This window comes from Oncorhynchus kisutch, linkage group LG25 (assembly GCF_002021735.2).
Source record: "Oncorhynchus kisutch isolate 150728-3 linkage group LG25, Okis_V2, whole genome shotgun sequence".
NCBI lineage: Eukaryota > Metazoa > Chordata > Actinopteri > Salmoniformes > Salmonidae > Oncorhynchus > Oncorhynchus kisutch.
The window spans coordinates 24,652,319-24,673,945 of NC_034198.2; the positions used below are offsets into that span (position 1 = coordinate 24,652,319).

General features: G+C 44.6%; 1 protein-coding gene across 1 annotated transcript in view; it reads right to left on the bottom strand.

Moving 5' to 3' along the window:
- Window positions 1-325: 325 nt before the first annotated feature.
- Window positions 326-21,627, bottom strand: part of cox10 (cytochrome c oxidase assembly factor heme A:farnesyltransferase COX10) — a 76,690-nt gene continuing 55,388 nt past the window's right edge. The window contains exons 5-7 of the mRNA XM_020460642.2: window positions 8,880-8,950; window positions 3,966-4,198; window positions 326-1,642 (exon numbers count right to left, since the gene is read on the bottom strand). Of these exons, the coding sequence (XP_020316231.1) occupies window positions 1,200-1,642; window positions 3,966-4,198; window positions 8,880-8,950 (747 nt within the window). The 3' untranslated portion in view covers window positions 326-1,199. The remainder of the gene's footprint in view (window positions 1,643-3,965; window positions 4,199-8,879; window positions 8,951-21,627) is intronic.

Consider the following 21,627-nt stretch of genomic DNA (forward strand, 5'->3'; position numbering starts at 1 on the left):
TGAGGCTACGATTAACCTGAATCTTGACATTACTGAAGTTTATGCCCATGCCAACACAATTATTTAGCTGGCATGTGGTGGTGGTGTGTGTGTGTGTGATGAATATCTACACAAATGTGTAAGACTCATCCCTTTTATGTCAGATAGCACAATGACATCATCTGCACTGATTGGAATGACGCCCCCTGTGGGAAGCACTTGGTGTCACTAATGAAACCCCCTCTAAATTTGCTTTAATATGGATAACAATGACAACACACTTTTGACACAGTATAATGAAATAATTAGACATTCAACTGACTCAAAAGTAAATCAAACAATTTGATTAAATCATAAGACGTTTATTGTAAGAGAACATTTGTAATGATTTTTGTGTCTTACAAAAATGGTTTACAAGTTAACCTTTCTCTTTTGTTTTGGTGCAGGTGAACCGTGTAGAGTTAAAGCAGTGTGTTGCAGACAGAAGAATACCCTCCACTGAGATTGCTGAACAGCTAAAACCAAGAGGCATAGGCAATCGTTACAGTCAAGTAACATATAGGCAAGTAATAACTTATCATTGCATTTCAGTGCAGTGGCTAGGTTTCTTTAAAACTTATTTCCTTAATCGATTATTTAAATTAAAATGGAACAAATATTGACGTAACTCAATGTACTGTTGTCTCATTTATCTTACAAGTCTTCATGTCCATCACAGTTCACTCTCGATTCTTTCTTGACGTCCTCTTGTGTTGATACAATGCATGGGTTTCTTTCAAGATTGGGGCCCAATTGCGAATCCATAGGAGCAATTTACACGGTACAACGTTCTTATTAACAACAGTCATATACAACATGGACAGGGACTAGAGGGCAGCCTTCCTTTATAAATACATATATACACACACACTGAAATGATTCCTTACACTCTGAAGTTATTTCAGGAATTCACAATGTGTGGTTTTCATTGATCAACCATTTCAGCCATGTTGCTTCCACCCCGTCCCCTTGTCTTGAGGGCATGGAGAGTGCAGTTGGTGAGCACCACAAGTCCACAGACATGCATACACACAGTCCCTAGTACTCCCCTCTCTCAGGGTACAGAGGCAGAGGGAGGAAGACATGGTAAGGTAATACCTCCATTTGTACGAAGGGTGGGTGGAGAAGTAATGGCCAGTGTGTTGGAGGTTGGATGTGGTGGTGGCGTCTAACGGGCTATCCTAGTTCTGCACGGAGAGGGGCAGGGGTGCTGGGGCTAGGCTCGAGGTCTTGGCCACGCCCTCTTTGTCGTTCCGGGACTTCTTACAGGTGAGCGCCAGCAGCAACAACATAGGCAGGTGCCACAGACTGCAGAAGAAGAGCTTGCGGGCGGAGCTGCGGTCTCCCTTCTGGTAGAAGCGGAAGGCCAGATAACTGATGTAGAGGTTGATGGGCAGGGAGACTAGAGGAAAGGTCCAGGTGGTGACATCCAGCACAGGGCCCAGGGCCGAGAGACCGATCAGACCCAGGCTGTGGCGCAGGGCCACCCTCTTACACATGCCCGGGTGGGTGACGGACATCATACGGTAGCCTCCCCGGGAGTAGTCCTCACGCAGGTTCCAGCTCAAAGCGTTGAAGTGGGGGAACTGCCAGCAGTACAGGAAGCCACCCAGCAGCAGAGCACCTAGAGAGGGGGAGGGAGAAGAGAAGATATTGACAATGACTAGATAAGAGAATTCACAAATCTCTTGGTGTTGAATTTCCCAGTCCCTCTCGCAGGGATTTATAGTGATTTGTGGGCAAAAATGCTTGATTATGCTGCAGCAATTCTGACATTTTGGACAGCAATATGCAATGATTCTGTCCAATTTGTCACAAAAATGCACTGAGGGAAAAAGTTAATTGACATGTGGCTTGATTGAACCATATTACCCTCTTGTTTTGCTGTGGTGATGGGTCTGTTGTATGAGACAAAATTGGGATGATTTGACGTAAAATAGTGCGTTGCATAATATGCAGGAAACTGTTGCCTTTGCACATTAGTTTTTTTGCCAACGATGTATCCTGGAGGGACTGATTTCCTTTTGGACTGAATCTACATCTTTTTTCAATCAACTTATCCTTCCTGGACATTTCACTGCCCTGACCCCTATGACACAGCCTCTATACACGATACAGGAGATGTTGTGAGGTGAGAGAGTGAATGGGTAACTGAATACGAGAACATGAATGTTGTAGACACTAGTCAGAGAGGAGGAATCCCCCAGTCATTCTGTCTGTTCTGTTCCTCTCAGACCTGTGGTTAAACAGAGAGAAAGAGGCCCATTCATCAGCTCGCCTTGCACATCCTGTGTGTGTGTGGGGGCAACAAACAGCCCGGGGCCACGTGTACGGTGTGGCGTTGTAAACGTTCCACCAGAGAGCAAGAAGCAGCAGAGAGAGAAACAGGAGACCCGCCCCGGCCGCCGAGGCACAAAGACTCACTCGGCAGCGCTGCAGAGGCACCCGAGCGTTACATACAGGGTTTCCTTTTGTTTCACTCCGCTGTTCTTGCGTTTTGTAAACACAAAAGAAGCCTAAATCCCGTAGGAAAACAGGGCCTTAAGGCACCTCTACTGCAAACCTCTCCGATCTCACCAAACACAGTGATCAAACAGGACTATAGTGCAGCCTGTAGTAGCAGCTAACAGGACAGATGATGGTAACTATTGTCAATTTAGACTTACTTCTGTTCTATTATTTTATAACTTAATTTTTTGAACGTTTAAATGACCTCCAATTGACCTGGTTAAAATGCCAATGTCCAAGTCATACTTATAGCCGAAACTGAGGGGGTCCTTCTTACATAAAGGGCATGAATGTCATTGTATAGCATGAGAGCAGTCATTGAATCAAGAGGGCCACCAAGGGAAGAGAAAACCCCCAGCGGAAGTTCAATGGGAATAAAACACATTCACTCCCACGTGAAAAGCCCCATAGATTCATGATTAACATTTTGTTGAGAGCAAGTCCCAAGATCTTGGCTTGGTGAGTGTAAACTAGTGTGTGTACCCTACGGAGAGACCCCGGTGACAAGCTGCAACACAGTTCACAGTTGCCATAACAGAACACTTAACATGTCTGCCAAACAATCTGGAGAGGAGAGAGGAGACCCCCCTCTGCTCTGCCTTCCTCATCCACTAGAGAAGTGCACGCACACGCGCACACACACAGCTAGCCGAACATAAACACACACAATACTGTGTGTGTGTTAGCAACGTGGGACTCTGGGTTATGGAGTATGTAAATAAAAGGCTGGTCGTAATGGGGGGGAGGGGGGGGGTCAGGCCTGGTCACAGAGGTCCTCGTCAACCCAGTGAAATACATACAAACTCTGTTGTGTTGAATGTCAGTTGTGAAAGAGGCCTCACGGAGTCAAGCAGAGACTAATTGTGTTGGAATGACAAGACAAACTGTAGAAATAGAATTGAACCTATAGAATAGCTGCAGTTCAGTGGAGACATGGATATACAACATGTAGATATTCCCTCTAGTCTACACTACAGCCTAGCTCCTAAGTCTCCTGGGAGTGACCACACAGTAGGTTCATTTAGGCAGTTTGGAAAATAATAAAATCGCTCTGAAGTGTCAGATTTGAACCACTTTATCAGAGTTTAACATATGTAACTGTAGGAACGAACACCAATGTATTATCATGAGTCTACACAGAGTCTAATATGGACATATGAACTTTAACACACCACAGCTGCTCTTTGACCCAATGTTGGAAGAACAAGTATGGTGTATCCTTTTCTCTCCTCTATCCCCCATTTACCAACATATTCAGTTTGAACAGCTCGTCATACACCAGCTGCTTCATCGTGAAACATAAGATGGGGTGTATCATTACTGTGTGTGTGTGTGAGGGAGACCCATAGGACCAAGTATCATGACTGTGTGTGTGGGAGAGGACACTAGGACCCAGCAGAGAGAGGCGTACAGTGAGTGCGTGTCCTCCAGTTCAGTACCTGGGTCCAGAGCACCTGTAGCGGCCGTCCAGCCCATGATGGGGGGAATGGCCCCCACCACCGCCCCCACCCAGGTGTTGATGATGCTGAGCCTCTTCAGGGGTGTGTAACAGCAGGTGTAGAGGAAGATGTTGAGGGCCCCCAAGGCCCCTGTTAGAGGGTTCACAGCCAGGGTCAACAAAGTGATACCAGGGACACCACAGACTAGGGCAAAGCCCACCGCATGGAGTGGACTGTGCGACGGAGGAAGAAAGGGAGGGAAGGAGAGGGAGAGAGGATAAAGAGGGAGATAGAGACATCTCTTAATACAACTTCCACACACTATTTCACCAACAACAAATTCAGCATACAATAGAGAGCTAAGCTTCCTTCAAAATACTGAACACCTGGCTTAAAGACACAGAATACTGAACACCTTGCTTAAAGACACAGAATACTGAACACCTGGCTTAAAGACACAGAATAATGAACACCTTGCTTAAAGACACAGAATAATGAACACCTGGCTTAAAGACACAGAATACTGAACACCTTGCTTAAAGACACAGAAAGACAGAATAGAACAACAATTGTTGAGATATGTGCACTTGTGGAGATTATAGGAGAAGATGACAATAGTCCCATGTAAAGACACACACACAGCGAGTGCCACACGGTCGGGCCACACACTCAGAGACAGTTAGTGGCGGTCCGGCACTCAGTCTGAAAACATGGGCTTAGAGGAGAGCTCATGTGATCAGCGTTTGTCAGGGATAAAAGTGGCCCTGCAAGACAATGAGCATGTGGCTACGAGGCTGTACGCATTACGCACGCCCAGAGATCAAACCATCCTCAGCCCTAACCACAGAGGCTCCCGCTTTTAACCGGATGAAGACCTCCTCCTCCTCCTCCTCCCGCTGTCTTTCATTGAAAGCAGCTAGCTAGCGACTGACTGCAGGGCTGGTTCAAGTAAATATGCTGTAAATTAGAGGGAGGAGATTTGGAGATTAAAATCTTGAACAAACGCAGCAGGCCTTCTGAAGCGAAAACGGGCTTTTATTTTGGGAGATGGGGTATTAATGTGATTAGTGTGTTATGTCTGTTTTATGTGGCAGTGGTGTGTGTGTGTGTGTGTGCGCGCTGAGTTTGGGTAATCTCTGTGGGGGTCGAATTGAGGACTGCGTCTCCCGGCCTGTGGGGAGGGGGTTGTCTGGCCTTAGTTTATAGTTGGACACTGTCCCAGTCATAACGCTGTCAGCCGGGGTGGGGGGGTAGTCAGCACTTAGCCCATGTAGCTGGCTGGTTGGCTATAAGAGGCAACTTACCTTCCACAACTGGGGGCTAAGACAAGTTATTCACCCAGGTTTACAAGTTCTTCGCCCAGGTTTGCAAGTTCTTCACCCAGGTTTACAAGTTCTTCACCCAGGTTTACAAGTTCTTCACCCAGGTTTACAAGTTCTTCACCCAGGTTTACAAGTTCTTCACCCAGGTTTACAAGTTCTTCACCCAGGTTTACAAGTTCTTCACCCAGGTTTACAAGTTCTTCACCCAGGTTTACAAGTTCTTCACCCAGGTTTACAAGTTCTTCACCCAGGTTTACAAGTTCTTCACCCAGGTTTACAAGTTCTTCACCCAGGTTTACAAGTTCTTCACCCAGGTTTACAAGTTCTTCACCCAGGTTTACAAGTTCTTCACCCAGGGTTACAAGTTCTTTACCCAGTTCAAAATGTTCTTCACCCAGGTCTAAAACAGGGGTACTAAACTCATTTCATGGAGGGCTTAGTGTCTAGGAGGTTTTTGGTTTTCCTTTCAATTAAGACCTAAAACAACAACCAGGTGAGGGAAGTTCTTTACTAATTAGTGACCTTAACTCATCAATCAAGTACAAGGGAGGAGTGAAAACCCACAGACACTCGGCCCTCCGTGGAATGAGTTTGACATGTGCTCTAAAAGTTCTTCAAGCTCGAGTGAGAGAATGAAGAGAGAATGAGGACTTAGACAAGAGCATACGTTGGGGGGTTGAAGGGGTGTCTTCAGCGTGATGAGAGGGTGGTTGGTGGCAGGCTGGCAAGAATAAAGTGTCTGGAAGAGAGTGTCATGGCTTCTCCATTTAGATCAATGAGGGCTACACGAAGGAATGGCTCAGTGTTCAATTGAAATAAGATCCACACAAGAGTGTGATGTGCTAGAGGAGACGGTGGTGAGCCGAGTCCTCTCTCTCTCATCCATCTTACCGAAGGTCCAAAATCGCCACATGCTGCAACCTCAATGTCTTCAACCTCACACCACAATAGAGAATGAGTTCATCTCATTGAGATTTCAACAAGAGATTAGAGGGAGAGCTCTGCAAAGTTGTCCAAACAGATGACCAAAAAGACATCCACCAGTATGCTCTGCTATACATCTGTCTAGGAACGGTCTTCTAGAAGACCCAGATTAAACTAGAATAAAAATCACTTTCAATCAACTTTTCTTCATTGGACATACTTTGTGATCTAGGCTTGAGCTGGGTCCAGGGAGCCTCATGGAGAGGGTGGAGCGAGGATGGAGAGAGAGAGTGGATGGAGCGAGAGAGAGGATGGAGGGTGAGAATGTGAGATACTGAGGGCTTGCTTGACAGGGACTGTAAGTGTTTCTGCGTCACAAATGGCACCTCATTCCCTATATAGTGCACTACGTAGGCTATGGTCATATTCCCTACGTAGGAAATGGGGTGCCATTTGGGATGCTGCCGTAGCCATCCAGCTGGTCCACATCGGGCCACAGGTTGTGTGTGTGTCACACACAGTCCTCAGTCACGTCAACACCAGGATGTACGGACAAAGCCAGGCAGCGGCAGCACCCTGGGTCTGTTTGGAGAACAGTTTACATCCTAAATCTCCAACTCAACAAGAGGAGTGTCCCTTTAAACAACACATCACATAAGGATTCCACTGTGGACAGGAGGAGATGGGGCCAGGTCAGGGTTCAACACCAGTGCTTCAGCATCTCACAGTTGTTATGGTAGGAGTCTTCTCATTTACCCTGGAGTTCCCTATGCCAGGGATCATCAACTAGATTCAGCCCCGGGACCTTTTTTTCTTTAATGGATGGTCATGGGGCCGGAACATAATTAGAAATCATTTTATACTACAGATTGACTGCAAGAAGCCTAAACATATATATTTGACTAAAGCATAGTCATTTCAAAACTTGCTTCGATTTGTATACGATCACACATCTCTATTATGAGTGGGAATATTTCTAAACAGATTTCCAAAATTAAAATCAACTTAAAGTCTTACGTCCAACAAAGAAAAAATAGTTGTAATTATTTTGCTGGCTAGAGCAAGAGTGAGTGAGGGAGAGAGGAGAGAGAAAGAGAGGAGAGAGAAAGAGAGGAGAGAGAAAGAGAGAGAGAAGAGAGAAAGAGAGAGAGAAGAGAGAAAGAGAGGAGAGAAAGAGAGGAGAGAGAAAGAGAGGAGAGAAAGAGAGGAGAGAGAAAGAGAGGAGAGAGAGGAGAGAGAAAGAGAGGAGAGAGAGGAGAGAGAAAGAGAGGAGAGAGGAGTGAGAAAGAGAGGAGAGAGGAGAGAGGAGAGAGAAAGAGAGGAGAGAGGGGAGAGAGAAAGAGAGGAGAGAGGGGAGAGAGAAAGAGAGGAGAAAGGAGTGAGAAAGAAAGGAGTGAGAAAGAGAGGAGAGAGAAAGAGAAGAGAGAGAAAGAGAGGAGAGAGAAAGAGAGGAGAGAGAAGAGAGAAGAGAGAGAAAGAGAGGAGAGAGAGGAGAGAGAAAGAGAGGAGAGAGAAGAGAGAGAAAGAGAGGAGAGAGGAGAGAGGAGAGAGAAAGAGAGAAGAGAGAAATAGGAGAGAAAGAGAGGAGAGAGAAAGAGAGGAGAGAAAGAGAGGAGAGAGAAAGAGAGGAGAGAGAAAGAGAGGAGAGAGAAAGAGAGGAGAGAGAGGAGAGAGAAAGAGAGGAGAGAGAGGAGAGAGAAAGAGAGGAGAGGAGAGAAAGAGAAGAGAGAGGAGAGAGGAGAGGAGAGAGAAGAGGAGAGAGAAGAGAGAGAAAGAGAGGAAAGAGAAAGAGAGGAGAGAGAAGAGAGAGAGGAGAGAAAGAGAGGAGAGAGAAGAGAGAGAAAGAGAGGAGAGAGAAAGAGAGGAGAGAGAAAGAGAGGAGAGAGAAAGAGAGGAGAGAGAAAGAGAGGAGAGAGAAAGAGAGGAGAGAGAAAGAGAGAGAAAGAAAGAAAGAGCAGGTACAGGTAGCCTACACCCTCCTCCCAGCCTGCCAATAAATAGTATCAGGTTACACCTGGCAGGTGTGGAAGGGGAGGACTGGTTGGTGCTGCAGGCATACTATTTCTGATCTGATATTGGCAGCAACCTTCCTGGCTCCTGGCTGTACTCTGCTACTCTGTATAGACTGCCTGTAGCCTGTCCCAGGCTTGGCACCATAACTAATTGGGAAAAGAGTGTAAATGGATCTGTGATATGGGTGGTGTTGCTGTGCTCTGCAGCACTATTGTCTAATTGAAGGTGTGCTCCCTACCTCCCCTCGTTATCACGAGACATGCAATAACACAGAGCTGTTATTACGCCAAGTGGCAGGATCCAGTTTCTCCACTGGTAATACACTTCACTAGATCAGATAACCTACTCAATATGGAGACGGCATGATAAGGGACGTGGCAATGTATTTGGTGATGGTAGCAAGGTATCAAAGTCAAGGGATTTTATCTGTGTGAAATAAAATGTTGAATGATTGTGAAAAATATATTTTATGCAAAATTGTTGTGAGACAGAAACAGAAGTAGACACAAAAACAGAGGCTATCTCCCAAATAGCACCCTATTCCATATGTAGTGCACTACCTTCTGACAATGGCCCATTGAACTCTGGACAAAAGAAGGACACTATATAGGGAATAGGGTGCCATTTGGGATAGAGATAACAATTGTAAGTTTACCTTATCTGTCCCCTGACCAGGGGCCGGTTCTTTGTGCGGTTCATGTTGGAGTCAAAGGGCACCTCAAAGTACTGTGGAGAGAGAAAGAGAGAGAGAACAGAGTATGGGTTAATGGAGGAGTCAAGGAAGGAAGGAAGGAAGGATGGAAGGAAAGGAAGGACAAACATACAGCTCATATTCAGAGGCCTTTCAAGTTCTTCTTTGTAACCATTCATCCTGTCAACCCACCATTCCCTAAACTGCCTGGCTATGTCACCCATCACCACATACACCTGGTCAGTGGCACTTTCATAACCCTATCTCTCTGGCATAGTTTTGGTCTTCACCAAAATCATCTTCTATGGGAGCATGAGAGGCTTTGCTACAAAACTTTTAGGGAAAAGCTTTTCTGATATTTTTCATGACCAAAATGAGGCTAAATTGTGGTAAACATACAGGGGAAGATACACAGCAATGTATTCGTTGGACATCTGCAGTGAAAGAACGTGAGGGAAGCAGCTCAAGACAAATCTCTGAGCAGAACAGCGGCCCTTCACGTCGCAGAACGGGGACTGAGGTGGGATGTGGTTAGGAGGAGGTTGCTGGGGTCTAGTGTACATAGGGGGAGGATTATGTGAAAAACAACATTTTTCTGTTTTATGATCTACTCTGCTTCAAAGTGGCCCCAAGAGATCAGCTATGTGTGACTAAAACGCAAACACATGGGGCGCTTAAATGCAGGAACCAGCTAGTATGTGTACGTGTGTACATGTGTGTAGGCCTATGTGTGTGTGTACATAAATCTGAGCCAGCACCCTAATGATGAAAACAGACAGAGCACTCAGACCAGAGTCCAGACAACCAGAGAATATTAAGATCCATTACTTCTGAAATATGTCTGGAATCAAATAAATAAACAGATAATACACTTCTCTCCTCCATCTCCCCCTTCCTTAATTTACGCTCCTTTTGACATAGAAAAGCCTCTATATTTAAAAACACCCGTCTTGGGTAATACGTTTCATATAGAGTACATTTATATTTCGCTAGAGGCCTTCGGAGAGTTGGGTCATACCACTTTAGTTGCAAAGGACTTCTTTGCATTATCTATGACAGGGAAGTCTGTCAGCTTGGCCTGTCGGTGTGTCCCCTCTGGAGACCTAAAGGAATGGATCGTCTTGACCTGATATGCTGCTTTCTCAGGAAAGGAAAACCTTTTTGGATAGATGAGAGGTTGCATAGCAACTTGCAGGATTCACCCGTGTTCTGCGTCTGCCTAGGAAATGCGTTATAAAAGGGGAAGGCACACTGAATTGTTCCTCAAAAGAATCACTAGTACTACAGATATGACTAAAACATTCCTGACTACTTCATGACCAGTCTAGCAGGTAGGTGTAACGAGGCCCTCAACAAAACTTGTAGCGTACGCATAGCAGTGTTCTAGCATACTGGACCGTTGGCCTTCATACTTTTTGAATTCTCCGTGCAGCTTAAGCAATTTCTCTAACTGTTAACACATTCAAATAAAGAGAGGACGCGTACCGGAACCGCGTTGGCTGGGAATTATGGCGAGGTGCACGGTCAGACTTCGTATCCTCAGCCTCCGCGGATGGTGTTCTCAGAGCCGCGTAGCTATGTCACAATGGGACGCTGGACTATCACGTCTCAGTGTCTGTGGACTACGATATACGCTTGAAACAGGTGGGCAACTGGTCAGGACTAGGCTTCATACAGAGTGTGGGGTTGATAATTGATGCATTTCATTTTGTTTCAGTGGCAGGTTGTGTAACATAAGCTCACAGCCACCCAAAGGGATAAAGTTAGTGGTGGGATAAGCTAAGCTCCATATAAAGTCAGTCTTCCCCTTCCCTCTTGAGCTGAAGTCTGCTGTGCTGGGGCTGATGACGGGCTGGCCTGGGTTGGGAACAGCTGTGGCTGCGGCTATGGGACCCAGGACTCAGGCTGAGGTGTTAATTCTATTTCCTGGGTCAGGAAATGCGTCAGGGGGTCAGGGGCCGCGAGAGAGAGGGAGAAGAGAGGTCTGTACTGCAGTTGGAGCGGCAGCCAGGGCGAGAGCAGAACTGTCCCTCGTGCAGACCGAGAGCTCACATGCAGGACTGTCCCTCGTGCAGACCGAGAGCTCACATGCAGGACTGTCCCTCGTGCAGACCGAGAGCTCACATGCAGGACTGTCCCTCGTGCAGACAGAGAGCTCACATTCAGGACTGTCCCTCGTGCAGACCGAGAGCTCACATGCAGGACTGTCCCTCGTGCAGACCGAGAGCTCACATGCAGGACTGTCCCTCGTGCAGACCGAGAGCTCACATGCAGGACTGTCCCTCGTGCAGACCGAGAGCTCACATGCAGGACTGTCCCTCGTGCAGACCGAGAGCTCACATGCAGGACTGTCCCTTGTGCAGACCGAGAGCTCACATGCAGGACTGTCCCTCGTGCAGACCGAGAGCTCACATGCAGGACTGTCCCTCGTGCAGACCGAGAGCTCACATGCAGGACTGTCCCTCGTGCAGACCGAGAGCTCACATGCAGAACTGTCCCTCGTGCAGACCGAGAGCTCACATGCAGGACAGCTCCTTGGTCACATAAAATCACAATCGTTTCAGTTTCCAATAACGACGTCATTCTGACCTGCACATAAAACTCTGACACCCACATAACTGTACCTCTGCTTTGCTCCCCCTTCCCTACAGGCCTGTGTGCAAAAATACCAGGAGTGCAGAAGAGGAGTGTATCCCGGAATAGAGCCCTAGTGTTTGGAGCAGGGTTGGGGTCAATTCAGATGTTTTTTTTTTTATTCACTCCCATTCAACTCATTAATTGAAATTCAAAATTGGCCCACAGGATGTAGAATTGTAATTTGTGTTTGAGTGACAGGAAGTATAATTTAATTCCACTCAGTCATAGAACATGAGTTTCTATGACTTCCAGTCACCAAAGAATAAATCACTTAGAGCCCGACCGATAAAAATCGGTTGATCTTTTCACAGACACACTTGTATCGGCCTTTATTCCACAGATAAAGCGCCTATATTATATACATAGAATAAACAAATGACGGTCAATTTTTGACATTTTCAATGGTAGCCTGAAGAGGGCACTCTACGAGCTGTTCATTGAACATCATTCAGCCCGAGGTCACAACGTGAGAGAGCGTAGGCATGGTGATTTGATGGTGAGTAGATTGTCACAGCCAACATATTAGAATAAGTAAATAATCAAAAGTACACATCACCAAGCAAGCAGCCCTGTCCTCATCACATTCTCACTTGGTTAACATTAGCTGGCTAGCTAGCCGGCAAGGAGGTTAACTTAGCTAGTTAGCAATCTGTGCTACTTATGTGCCAAAACTGGACAGGCGACAAAGTGAAAACTGTGGTGCTTATTTTGTTAGTTTACCGAAATAGGAAATAATCAAAAAGCAAGACATTTGGCACAGATCTATCCTTCAGGCCATGCGCACTAGCTAAATCAGAATGTGTGACAAACCAGTGCGGCAAGCATTTGCCTGCATAAATGTTCTGCCATCAACGCATTCCATTTGCAATTGAAATGTATAGCCAATACCTTTCGTATTGAATAACCGTGTAAAATAGATATGGTTTCTGTAAGACAAAATTGTCGTAATGACCAGCTAGCTTTTGCTTGTTATAACCAAAGATTATGGATAGACTGACAAGATATTTGTCTCTCTGCCCTAACAATGGGTGTCGCTGTCCACAAAGCGGTTATTTCTCTCAAATTCTGCATTTCTCCTTTGCCAAGATAAGCCATCCATCCACGTTACAGGTGTGGCATATCAAGAAGCTGATTAAACAGCTTGGTCATTACAAAGGTGCACCTTGTACTGAGGACAATAAAAGGCCACTAAAATGCGCAGTTTTGTCAAACACAATGCCACAGATGTCTCAAGTGTTGAGGGAGCGTGCAATTGGCATGCTGAATGCAGGAATGTCCACCAGAGCTGTTGCCAGATAATTTTATGTTTATTTCTCTACAATAAGCCGCCTCCAACGTTGTTTTAGATATTTTTAGCAGTACGTCCAATCGGCCTCAGAAATGCAAACAACGTGTACCCACACCAGCCCAGGACCTCTACATAAACTCAGCAAAAAAATTAACATTTTTTTCAGGATCCTGTCTTTCAAAGAAAATTCATAAAACTCCACATAACTTTAACCTCTTTACAATGAAGATCTGTAAACAGTTTCCATGACACTGATAGCCTACAGATGGTAGGCAATTAAGGTCACAGTTATGAAAACTTAGGACACTAAAGAGGCCTTTCTACTGACTCTGAAAAACACCAAAAGAAAGATGCCCAGGGTACCTGCTCATCTGCGTGAACGTGCCTTAGGCATGCTGCAAGGAGGCAAGAGGACTGCAGATGTGGCCAGGGAAAAAAATGCAATGTCTGTACTGTGAGACGCCTAAGACAGCACTACAGGGAGACAGGACGGATAGCTGATCGTCCTCACAGCAGCAGATCACGTGTAACACCTGCACAGGATCGGTACATCCGCACATCATAACTGGGGGACAGGTACAGGATGGCAACAACAACTGCCCGAGTTACACCAGGAATGCACAATCCCTCCATCAGTGCTCAGACTGTCCACAATAGGCTGAAAGAGGCTGGACTGAGGGCCTGTAGGCCTGTTGTAAGGCAGGTCCAACACCAGACATCACCGGCAACAACTTTGCCTATGGGCACAAACCCACCGTCGCTGGACCAGACAGGACTGGCAAAAAGTGCTCTTCACTGATGAGTCGAGGTTTTGTCTCACCAGGGCTGATGGTCGGATTCACGTTTATCGTCAAAGGAATGAGCTTTACACCGAGGCCTGTACTCTGGAGTTGGATAGATTTTAAGGTGGAGGGTCCATCATGGTCTGGGGCGGTGTGTCACAGCATCATGGGACTGAGCTTATTGTCATTGCAGGCAATCTCAATGCTGTGCGTTATAGGGAAGACATCCTCCTCCTTCATGTGGTTCCCTTCCTGCAGGCTCATCCTGACCCTCCAGCATGACAATGCCACCACCCATACTGCTCGTTCTGTGCGTGATTTCCTGCAAGACAGGAATGTCAGTGTTCTGCCATGGCCAGCGAAGAGCCCGGATCTCAATCCCATTGAGCACGTCTGGGACTTGCTGGATCGGAGGGTGAGGGCTAGTGCCATTCCGCTCAGAAATGTCCGGGAACTTGCAGGTGCCTTGGTGGAAGAGTGGCAAGAACTGGGAAATCTGGTGCAGTCCATGAGGAGGAGACACACTGCCGTACTTAATGCAGCTGGTGGCCACACCAGAAACTAACTGTTACTTTTGACCCCCCCCTCCGTTTGTTCAGGGACACGTTATTTCTGTTAGTCACGTTAGACAAGTTTATGTCTCAGTTGTTGAATCTTATGTTCATACAAATATTTACACATGTTAATTTTGCTGAAAACAAACTGTTGACAGTGAGAGGACGTTTCTTTTTTGCTGAGTTTATATACAGCAACATGTTTGATGTATTATATACAAGATATACACTATATATTAAAAAAGTATACATTTCAACCACACCCGTTGCAAACAGGTGTATCAAATCGAGCACACAGCCATGCAATCTCCATAGACAAAACATTGACAGCAGAATGGCCTTACTGAAGCGGTTAGTGACTTTCAACATGGCACCATCATAGGATGCCACCTTTCCATCAAGTCAGTTTGTCAAATTTCTGCCCTGCTAGAGCTGCCCCGTCAACTGTAAGTGCTGTTACTGTGAAGTGGAAACGTCTAGGAGCAACAACCGCTCAGTCGCAAAGTGGTAGGACACACAAGATGACAAAACGGGAACAGAGTGCTGAAGCGTGTATGGTGTAAAAATAGTCTGTCGTCGGTTGCAACACTCACTACAGTGTTCCAAACTGCCTCTGGAAGCAACGTCAGCACAAGAACAGTCAGTCGGGAGCTTCATGAAAAGGGTTTCCGTGGCTGAGCAGCCACACAAAAGCCTAAGATCATCATATGCAATGCCAAGCGTAAGATGGAGTGGTGTAAAGCTCGCCGCCATTGGACTGGAGCAGTGGAAAGGCGTGGTCTGGAATGATGAATCATGCTTCACCATCTGGCAGTCTGATGGACGAATCTGAGTTTGGCGCATAGCAGGAGAATGCTACCTGCCCAAATGCAGTGCCAACTGTAACGTTTGGTGGAGGAGGAATAATTGCCTGGGGCTTTTTTTCCATGGCTAAGGCTAGACCTCTTCGTTCCAGTGAAGGGACATCTTAACGCTACAGCATACAATGACATTCTAGATGATTCTGTGCTTTTTCATCTTTGTGGCAACAGTTTGGGGAATACCCTTTCCTGTTTCAGCATCACAATTCCCCCGTGCACAAAGCGAGGTCCATACAGAAATGGTTTGTCGAGATTGGTGTGGAAGAACTTGACTGGCCTGCACAGAGCCCTGACCTCAACCCCATCAAACACCTTTGGGATTAATTGGAACGCCGACTGCGAGCCTGGCCTCATCTCCCAACATCAGTGCCAGACCTCACTAATGCTCGTGGGTGAATGGAAGCCAAGCCCCAGCAGCAATGTTCCAACATCTTGTGGAAAGCCTTCCCAGAAGAATGTAGGGTGTAAAAACAGCAAATGGGGGGGGGGGGGGGGGGGGGGGGAACTACAGTAACGTCCATGATTTTGGAATTAGATGTTCGACGAGCAGGTGTCCACATACAAATATACAGTTGAAGTCAGAAGTTTACATGCACTCAGGTTGGAGTCATTAAAACTTGTTTTTCAACCACTCCACAAATTTCTTATTAACAAATTATGGTCTTGGCAAGTCGGTTAGGATATCTACTTTGTGCATGACAAGTAATTTTCCCAGCAATTTTTTCAGAGATTATTTCACATAATCTCAATTCCAGTGGGTCAGAAGTTTACATACACTAAATTGACTGTGCCTTTAAACAGCTTGGAAAATTCCAGAAAATGATGGCCTATCAGAAGCTTCTGAAGCCATGACAATTGACATAATTTGAGCCCATTGGCGGTGTACCTGTGGATATATTTCAAGGCCTACCTTCAAACTCAGTGCCTCTTTGCTTGATATCATGGGAGAAAATAAAAATAAAAATCAGACAAGATCTCAGGAAAAAAAAAGATAGACCTCCACAAGTCTTGTTCATCCTTGGGAGCCCTTTCCAAACGTCTGAAGGTACCACGTTCATCTGTACAAACAATAGTATGCAAGTATAAACACCATGGGACCACGCAGCGGTCATACCACTCAGGAAGGAAACGCTTTCTGTCTGCTAGAAATGAATGAACATCGGTGCGAAAAATGCAAATCAATCTCAGAACAGCAAAGGACCTTGAAGATGCTAGAAGAAACATGGCCAAAAGTATCGATATCCACAGTAAAACGAGTCCTATATTGACATAACCTGAAAGGAAGTAGCCACTGGTCCAAAACCGCCATAAAAGAACCAGACTACGGTTTGTAACTGCACATGGGGAGAAAGATCGTACTTTTTGGAGAAATATCCTCTGGTCTGATGAAACAAAATAGAACTGTTTGGCGATAATGACCATCGTTATGTTTGGAGGAAAAAGGGGGAGGCTTGCAAGCCAAAGAACACCACCCCAACTGTGAAGCACGAGGGTGGCAGCATCATGTTGTGGGGGTGCTTTACTGCAGGAGGGACTGGTGTACTTTACAAAATAAATGGCATCATGAGCAAGGAAAATTTACGTGGATATATTGAAGCAACATATCTCAAGACATCAGTCAGGAAGTTAAAGCTTGGTCGTAAATGGCTCTTCCAAACGGACAATGATCCCAAGCACACTTCCAAAGTTGTTGCAAAATGGCTTAACCTCTCTTGGGTAGGGGGGAGTATTTTGATGTCCGTATGAAAAGCGTGCACAAAGTAAACTGACTTAATTAATCAGGCCCAGTAGCTAGGATATGCATATAATTGGTCGATTTGGATAGAAAACACTCTGAAGTTTCTAAAACTGTTAAAATTGTCTGAGTATAACAGTACTGATATGGCAGGCGAAACCCAGAGGACAAACATATATATATATATTTTTTAATTCAGCTTACCACAATTTTCAATGGCTACCACTTTTATTATAAGGCCAAGTCCTCCCAGATTGCAGTTCCTAGGGCTTCCACTAGATGTCAACAGTTTTAGAAAGAGTTTCAGGCTGGTTTCCAAGCGCGTGAAAGAGAGCGCGTTCTTTTGGTATTTTTCTCCGGTAAAGACAATAACGATTCTCCATCTTAAATTTGATAGTTTATTTACGTATTAGGGTACCCAAGGTTTGATTATAAACGTTGTTTGACTTGTTTGGAAAAGTTTATTAGCAACGTTTGGGATTCGTTTTGTATGCATTTCGACGGAGGGAAACTGGATGGATTATTGACTGAAGCGAGCCAGCTAAACTGAGTTCTTATGTATATAAAGAAAGACATTATCGAACAAAAGGACCATTTGTGATGTAACTGGGACCATTTGGAGAGCCAACAGAAGAAGAAGATCATCAAAGGTAAGGCATTTTTTATATCGCTATTTCTGACTTTCGTGTTGCACCTGCCTGGTTCAAATATGTTTTTTATGTATTTGTACACGGGGCGCTGTCCTCAGATAATCGCATGGTTTGCTTTCGCCGTAAAGCCTTTTGAAATCTGACACAGCGGCTGGATTAACAGGAAGTTAAGCTTTATTTTGAAATATTACACTTGTGATTGTATGAAAGTTAAATATTTATAATACTGTCGTTTGAATTTCGCGCTCTGCAATTTCACTGGATGTTGGCCAGGTGGGACGATACCGTCCCACCTGCCCATAAGAAGGACAACAAAGTCAAGGTATTGGAGTGGACATCACAAAGCCCTGACCTCAATCCTATAGAAAATTTGTGGCAAGAACTGAAAAGTGTGTGCGAGTGAGGAGGCCTACAAACCTCAGCTCTGTCAGGAGGAATGGGCCAAAATTCACCCAACTTATTGTGGGAAGCTTGTGGAAGGCTACACAAAACGTTTGACCCAAGTTAAACAATTTAAAGGCAATGCTACCAAATACTAATTGAGTGTATGTTAACTTCTGACCGAGTGGGAATGTGATGAAAGAAATAAAGCTAAAATAAATCACTACTATTATTTTAATAGTAGTTATTCTTAAAATAAAGTGGTAATCATAACTGACCTAAGACAGGGAATTTTTACTAGGATTAAATGTCAGGAATTGTGAAAAACTGATTTTAAATGTATTTGGCTAATTTGTATGTAAACCTCCGACTTCAACTGTACACTACATGACCAAAAGTATGACTACACCTAATATAGATAAGAGCCATTTGAATTTTATTGAATGCAACTATATTTCCTTTCATTAAAACTAATTGCAATTCTGTATCCTGCTTACTACTTAAATTCAAATTCTAGAATTGAAATAGATGAGGTATTCTCAATTGATTTCTGAATGAGCTGACTGGTTTGACTTTGTGCTAGTCCTCCGTGGAGCCCTGGTTTGATGTGGGTGTCCTATTCTAGCTACTCAGTGAGCCCACTGTGTGCTGACAGTGTGTGTCGTCATTTCACAGCGCCCCCCCTCTATTAGCCTTCCTCCTCTCTGCCTTTTAAGTTGGATCATCTGGATCACATCACTACCAGCCCTCTCCTCTCAGCCCCTTGTCATTACTTCCCTACAACCACACAGTCCCATATGCTCCAAACATGGGTCCACGGCTTTAAACAATTATGCCATTCCATTCTACTGTGTGTGTGAACACACGCGTTTGTGTAGGTGCAGGTAAAGAGAGCCGGAGCGGTTCAAATCTGTTTAAAGTAATGGAGTATCAAATCAGCTCTTTAAATCTGATTGGCACAAAAACATGACCACCTGACAACTTAATCACTTCCTGTTCTCCTAGTCTCTTCCTGTAAAACAGAATGCTCGGAGGGAGAGACTCCGTCCTACTGGCCTAAATCACAACCAATCACATCACCAGTGCCATAAATGTCAAACTGATATCATAATGAACAAGTCATTCCACCTCAAAAAGTACAAGAGAATTTCGACATCCACCATCTCAGATTATTCCAAATACATTGTTGTACATAAAATAAATAAGATTAGCATTTCTGAAAACATTTGGTGAAATATAATTTGATTTGATTGTACCCAAATTGGCCATTTTAATTTATAGGATTCATATAACCTACAATAAATATAGTACCTAACATCCGATTTGGACCTTCATTCTCACTAACAATAAGACACAAGGTATCCCCAAAAAATATCAAAAGCCACCCATGGACCCCCACGCCAAGCCCACCCCAGCAACCAGTATATAGTATCGGTTCTCCATGTTGACAAGTACTATGGAGCTGCTGCTTGGAGTATTGTTTCTTCATATATTTTTTTATGTAAAGGTAAAAAAAAAAGAATGTGTTCCCTGTGAATCTGGTGATGTTTTTTTTCTCCCTATTCAGAGAAATTAGCCATTGAAGTGATAAATCGCTTGCAATATTTACCATAAATTAGTGTGGAATGTACCCACTAGATCTTCCCGTTTCCTGTGTTCATAAAAAATGGATCACATCATTTTTTTTGCAACTTTGGGTAGAAAGCCAATACCTTTTGCTCATGGTGAAAACAGATTGTATGGTCATCCTCACAACTCAATCGAGCCCTCCATGAAAGCAATTTAGTTTGTCATTCTCTTAGGCTTAATTTGTGTCCAGGAAACAGTCAAAGGTGTATGATTTATCCCCTTCAATTTTTTAAAAACAATTAGTTAGACCATTCCTGGTGAACAAGCAAACCACATGGCAATAGCAGTTCTAATGGTTTCAATGTTATGGGCTGCGTTTCAAACTCAAAGTAGACAGCCCTCAGCCCTAAACCCTCAGCCCTTGGCAGAATCCCCGTGGCCATGTTTGTCATCTGTCCAAATGATTAGCCAAGCAAGGGAAGTTTGCAACGTAAAGCCCTAGTTTTTAAATGGAGTTTGCGAGTGAACAATTATGTTCACTTCAGGGCCTGAAACGCCCCAGAATTCAATTTGCGATGATTGTACATCCGCTAAGAAAAGCCAGCCAAAACTTAAAACCTCAACGTCAATATGGAGTCAACATTCAAGTGTAAGTAAGAACAAATGTAAATACGTTCGAAATTGTGCTACTAATGCACAAACACGTCTTGTAAAAGTAATTCTGTTTTTGTTCATTAGCTTTTGGAACGTTTTCCTTCTTCAGAAGTAGCTAATGTTAGTTAGCTATCACACAGTAGGTGTATATTAATATTTATATAGTTCATATAAGTAGACATGCACTCATAATTGACTGTAGCGCATATAAAGAACCCACAAGCTACCGGTGGCTGAAAACACAATCATTGCGCGATGAACAACTTTCCAGGTAAGGGTGTTCCATTTAAAAACCATTCCTTCCTCCCTCTCCCCTTGCCCTGCAAGTGTATACTCAGACGTCATAAGTCGTGTCCACTTCATTTGAGGGCTGAGGGGATAGGGCGTGTCTTTAAGTGTTTGGAATGCAGCCATGGTCTTTATTGGTCAGAGATGTGGACTCGAGTCACGTGACTTGGACTCGAGTTGCAAATTCTGTGACTTGAGACTTGGCAAAGAGAAAAAACACTTTCTACTTGAGCATCTATGACTCGTGACTTAACTTGGACTTGAGCAGTATGACTTGAGACTTGTCATCTCGCGCACTACAGTGTGTAAGCCTATCTGTCCTTTATTTCGGAGTGCTGCAGGTTCTGCACATTCGGTTGTGTCTTTACCAATCAGATTCACAGTAAATCGCAGGTTGTGCAGGCCGGGCACAAAGCACGTCATCTAGCAAAGTGGTCGCCGCTACACGGTCCTCCGGTATTATTTAGCAAACTTGATAACACATCACTCCCGACATACACAAGCAAAAACTCTTGACAGATGTTGCAGCAGCCTACACATAAACTGTATGGGAAGAAAAGGAGACAATTTCTCCGTCTGATCAACTAGGCTACTTATAACCGCAGCCCACAGCTACATAGGCTACAGCCAATGCGCCATGTCCCCTCTCGGCCAGAGGACAGAGTAAACAAAGTGGTAATGTTATTTGGCCTATTTATAGCCCATTTATTTTTGTTTGGAGAAAGTGTGAATGTGATCAATTTTGGTTTGGGCAACATTCAGACTTGGGCTGGCTGGCTACGCTACCTTGACCTTTTCAATCCAAACTGATTAACTGAAATTAATCAAACAATACTCAGTTACAGAAATAGACTGTGTGAGTTACTTTTTAATTGCAGTTGCATAGGCCTATATGATGCAAGCCTGCATAAAGCAAGCTCAGCCCTGTGAGTTCTATTGCAGTCATTGTGTCTGTTACGAGATTAGGAAAAGCTCTGGGTCCCAGGGAAAACAATTTGCCCCACCAATCTGGGACCTGTGGTGCCACATTTGCATTGGTCCCAAAAATCGTTGCATTCAAAGACTATGTGTGGGAAAAGGGGATGCAGTTTGTAAAACTTGTGTCCAAAATCACTGATGCATTGCAATGAAATGAGCAATAAACACTTTACCATTGAGTTGAGGACTCAAAACTCTAAATGATGGACTCGTGACTTGACTCCACCTGAGCTGTGAAACGTGGGACTTCACTCAAGACGAAAAAAAAGTTGAGACTTGGTCCCATCTCTCCTTATCGTCTTTAATGGTAAAAGTCCCAAAACACACACACACACA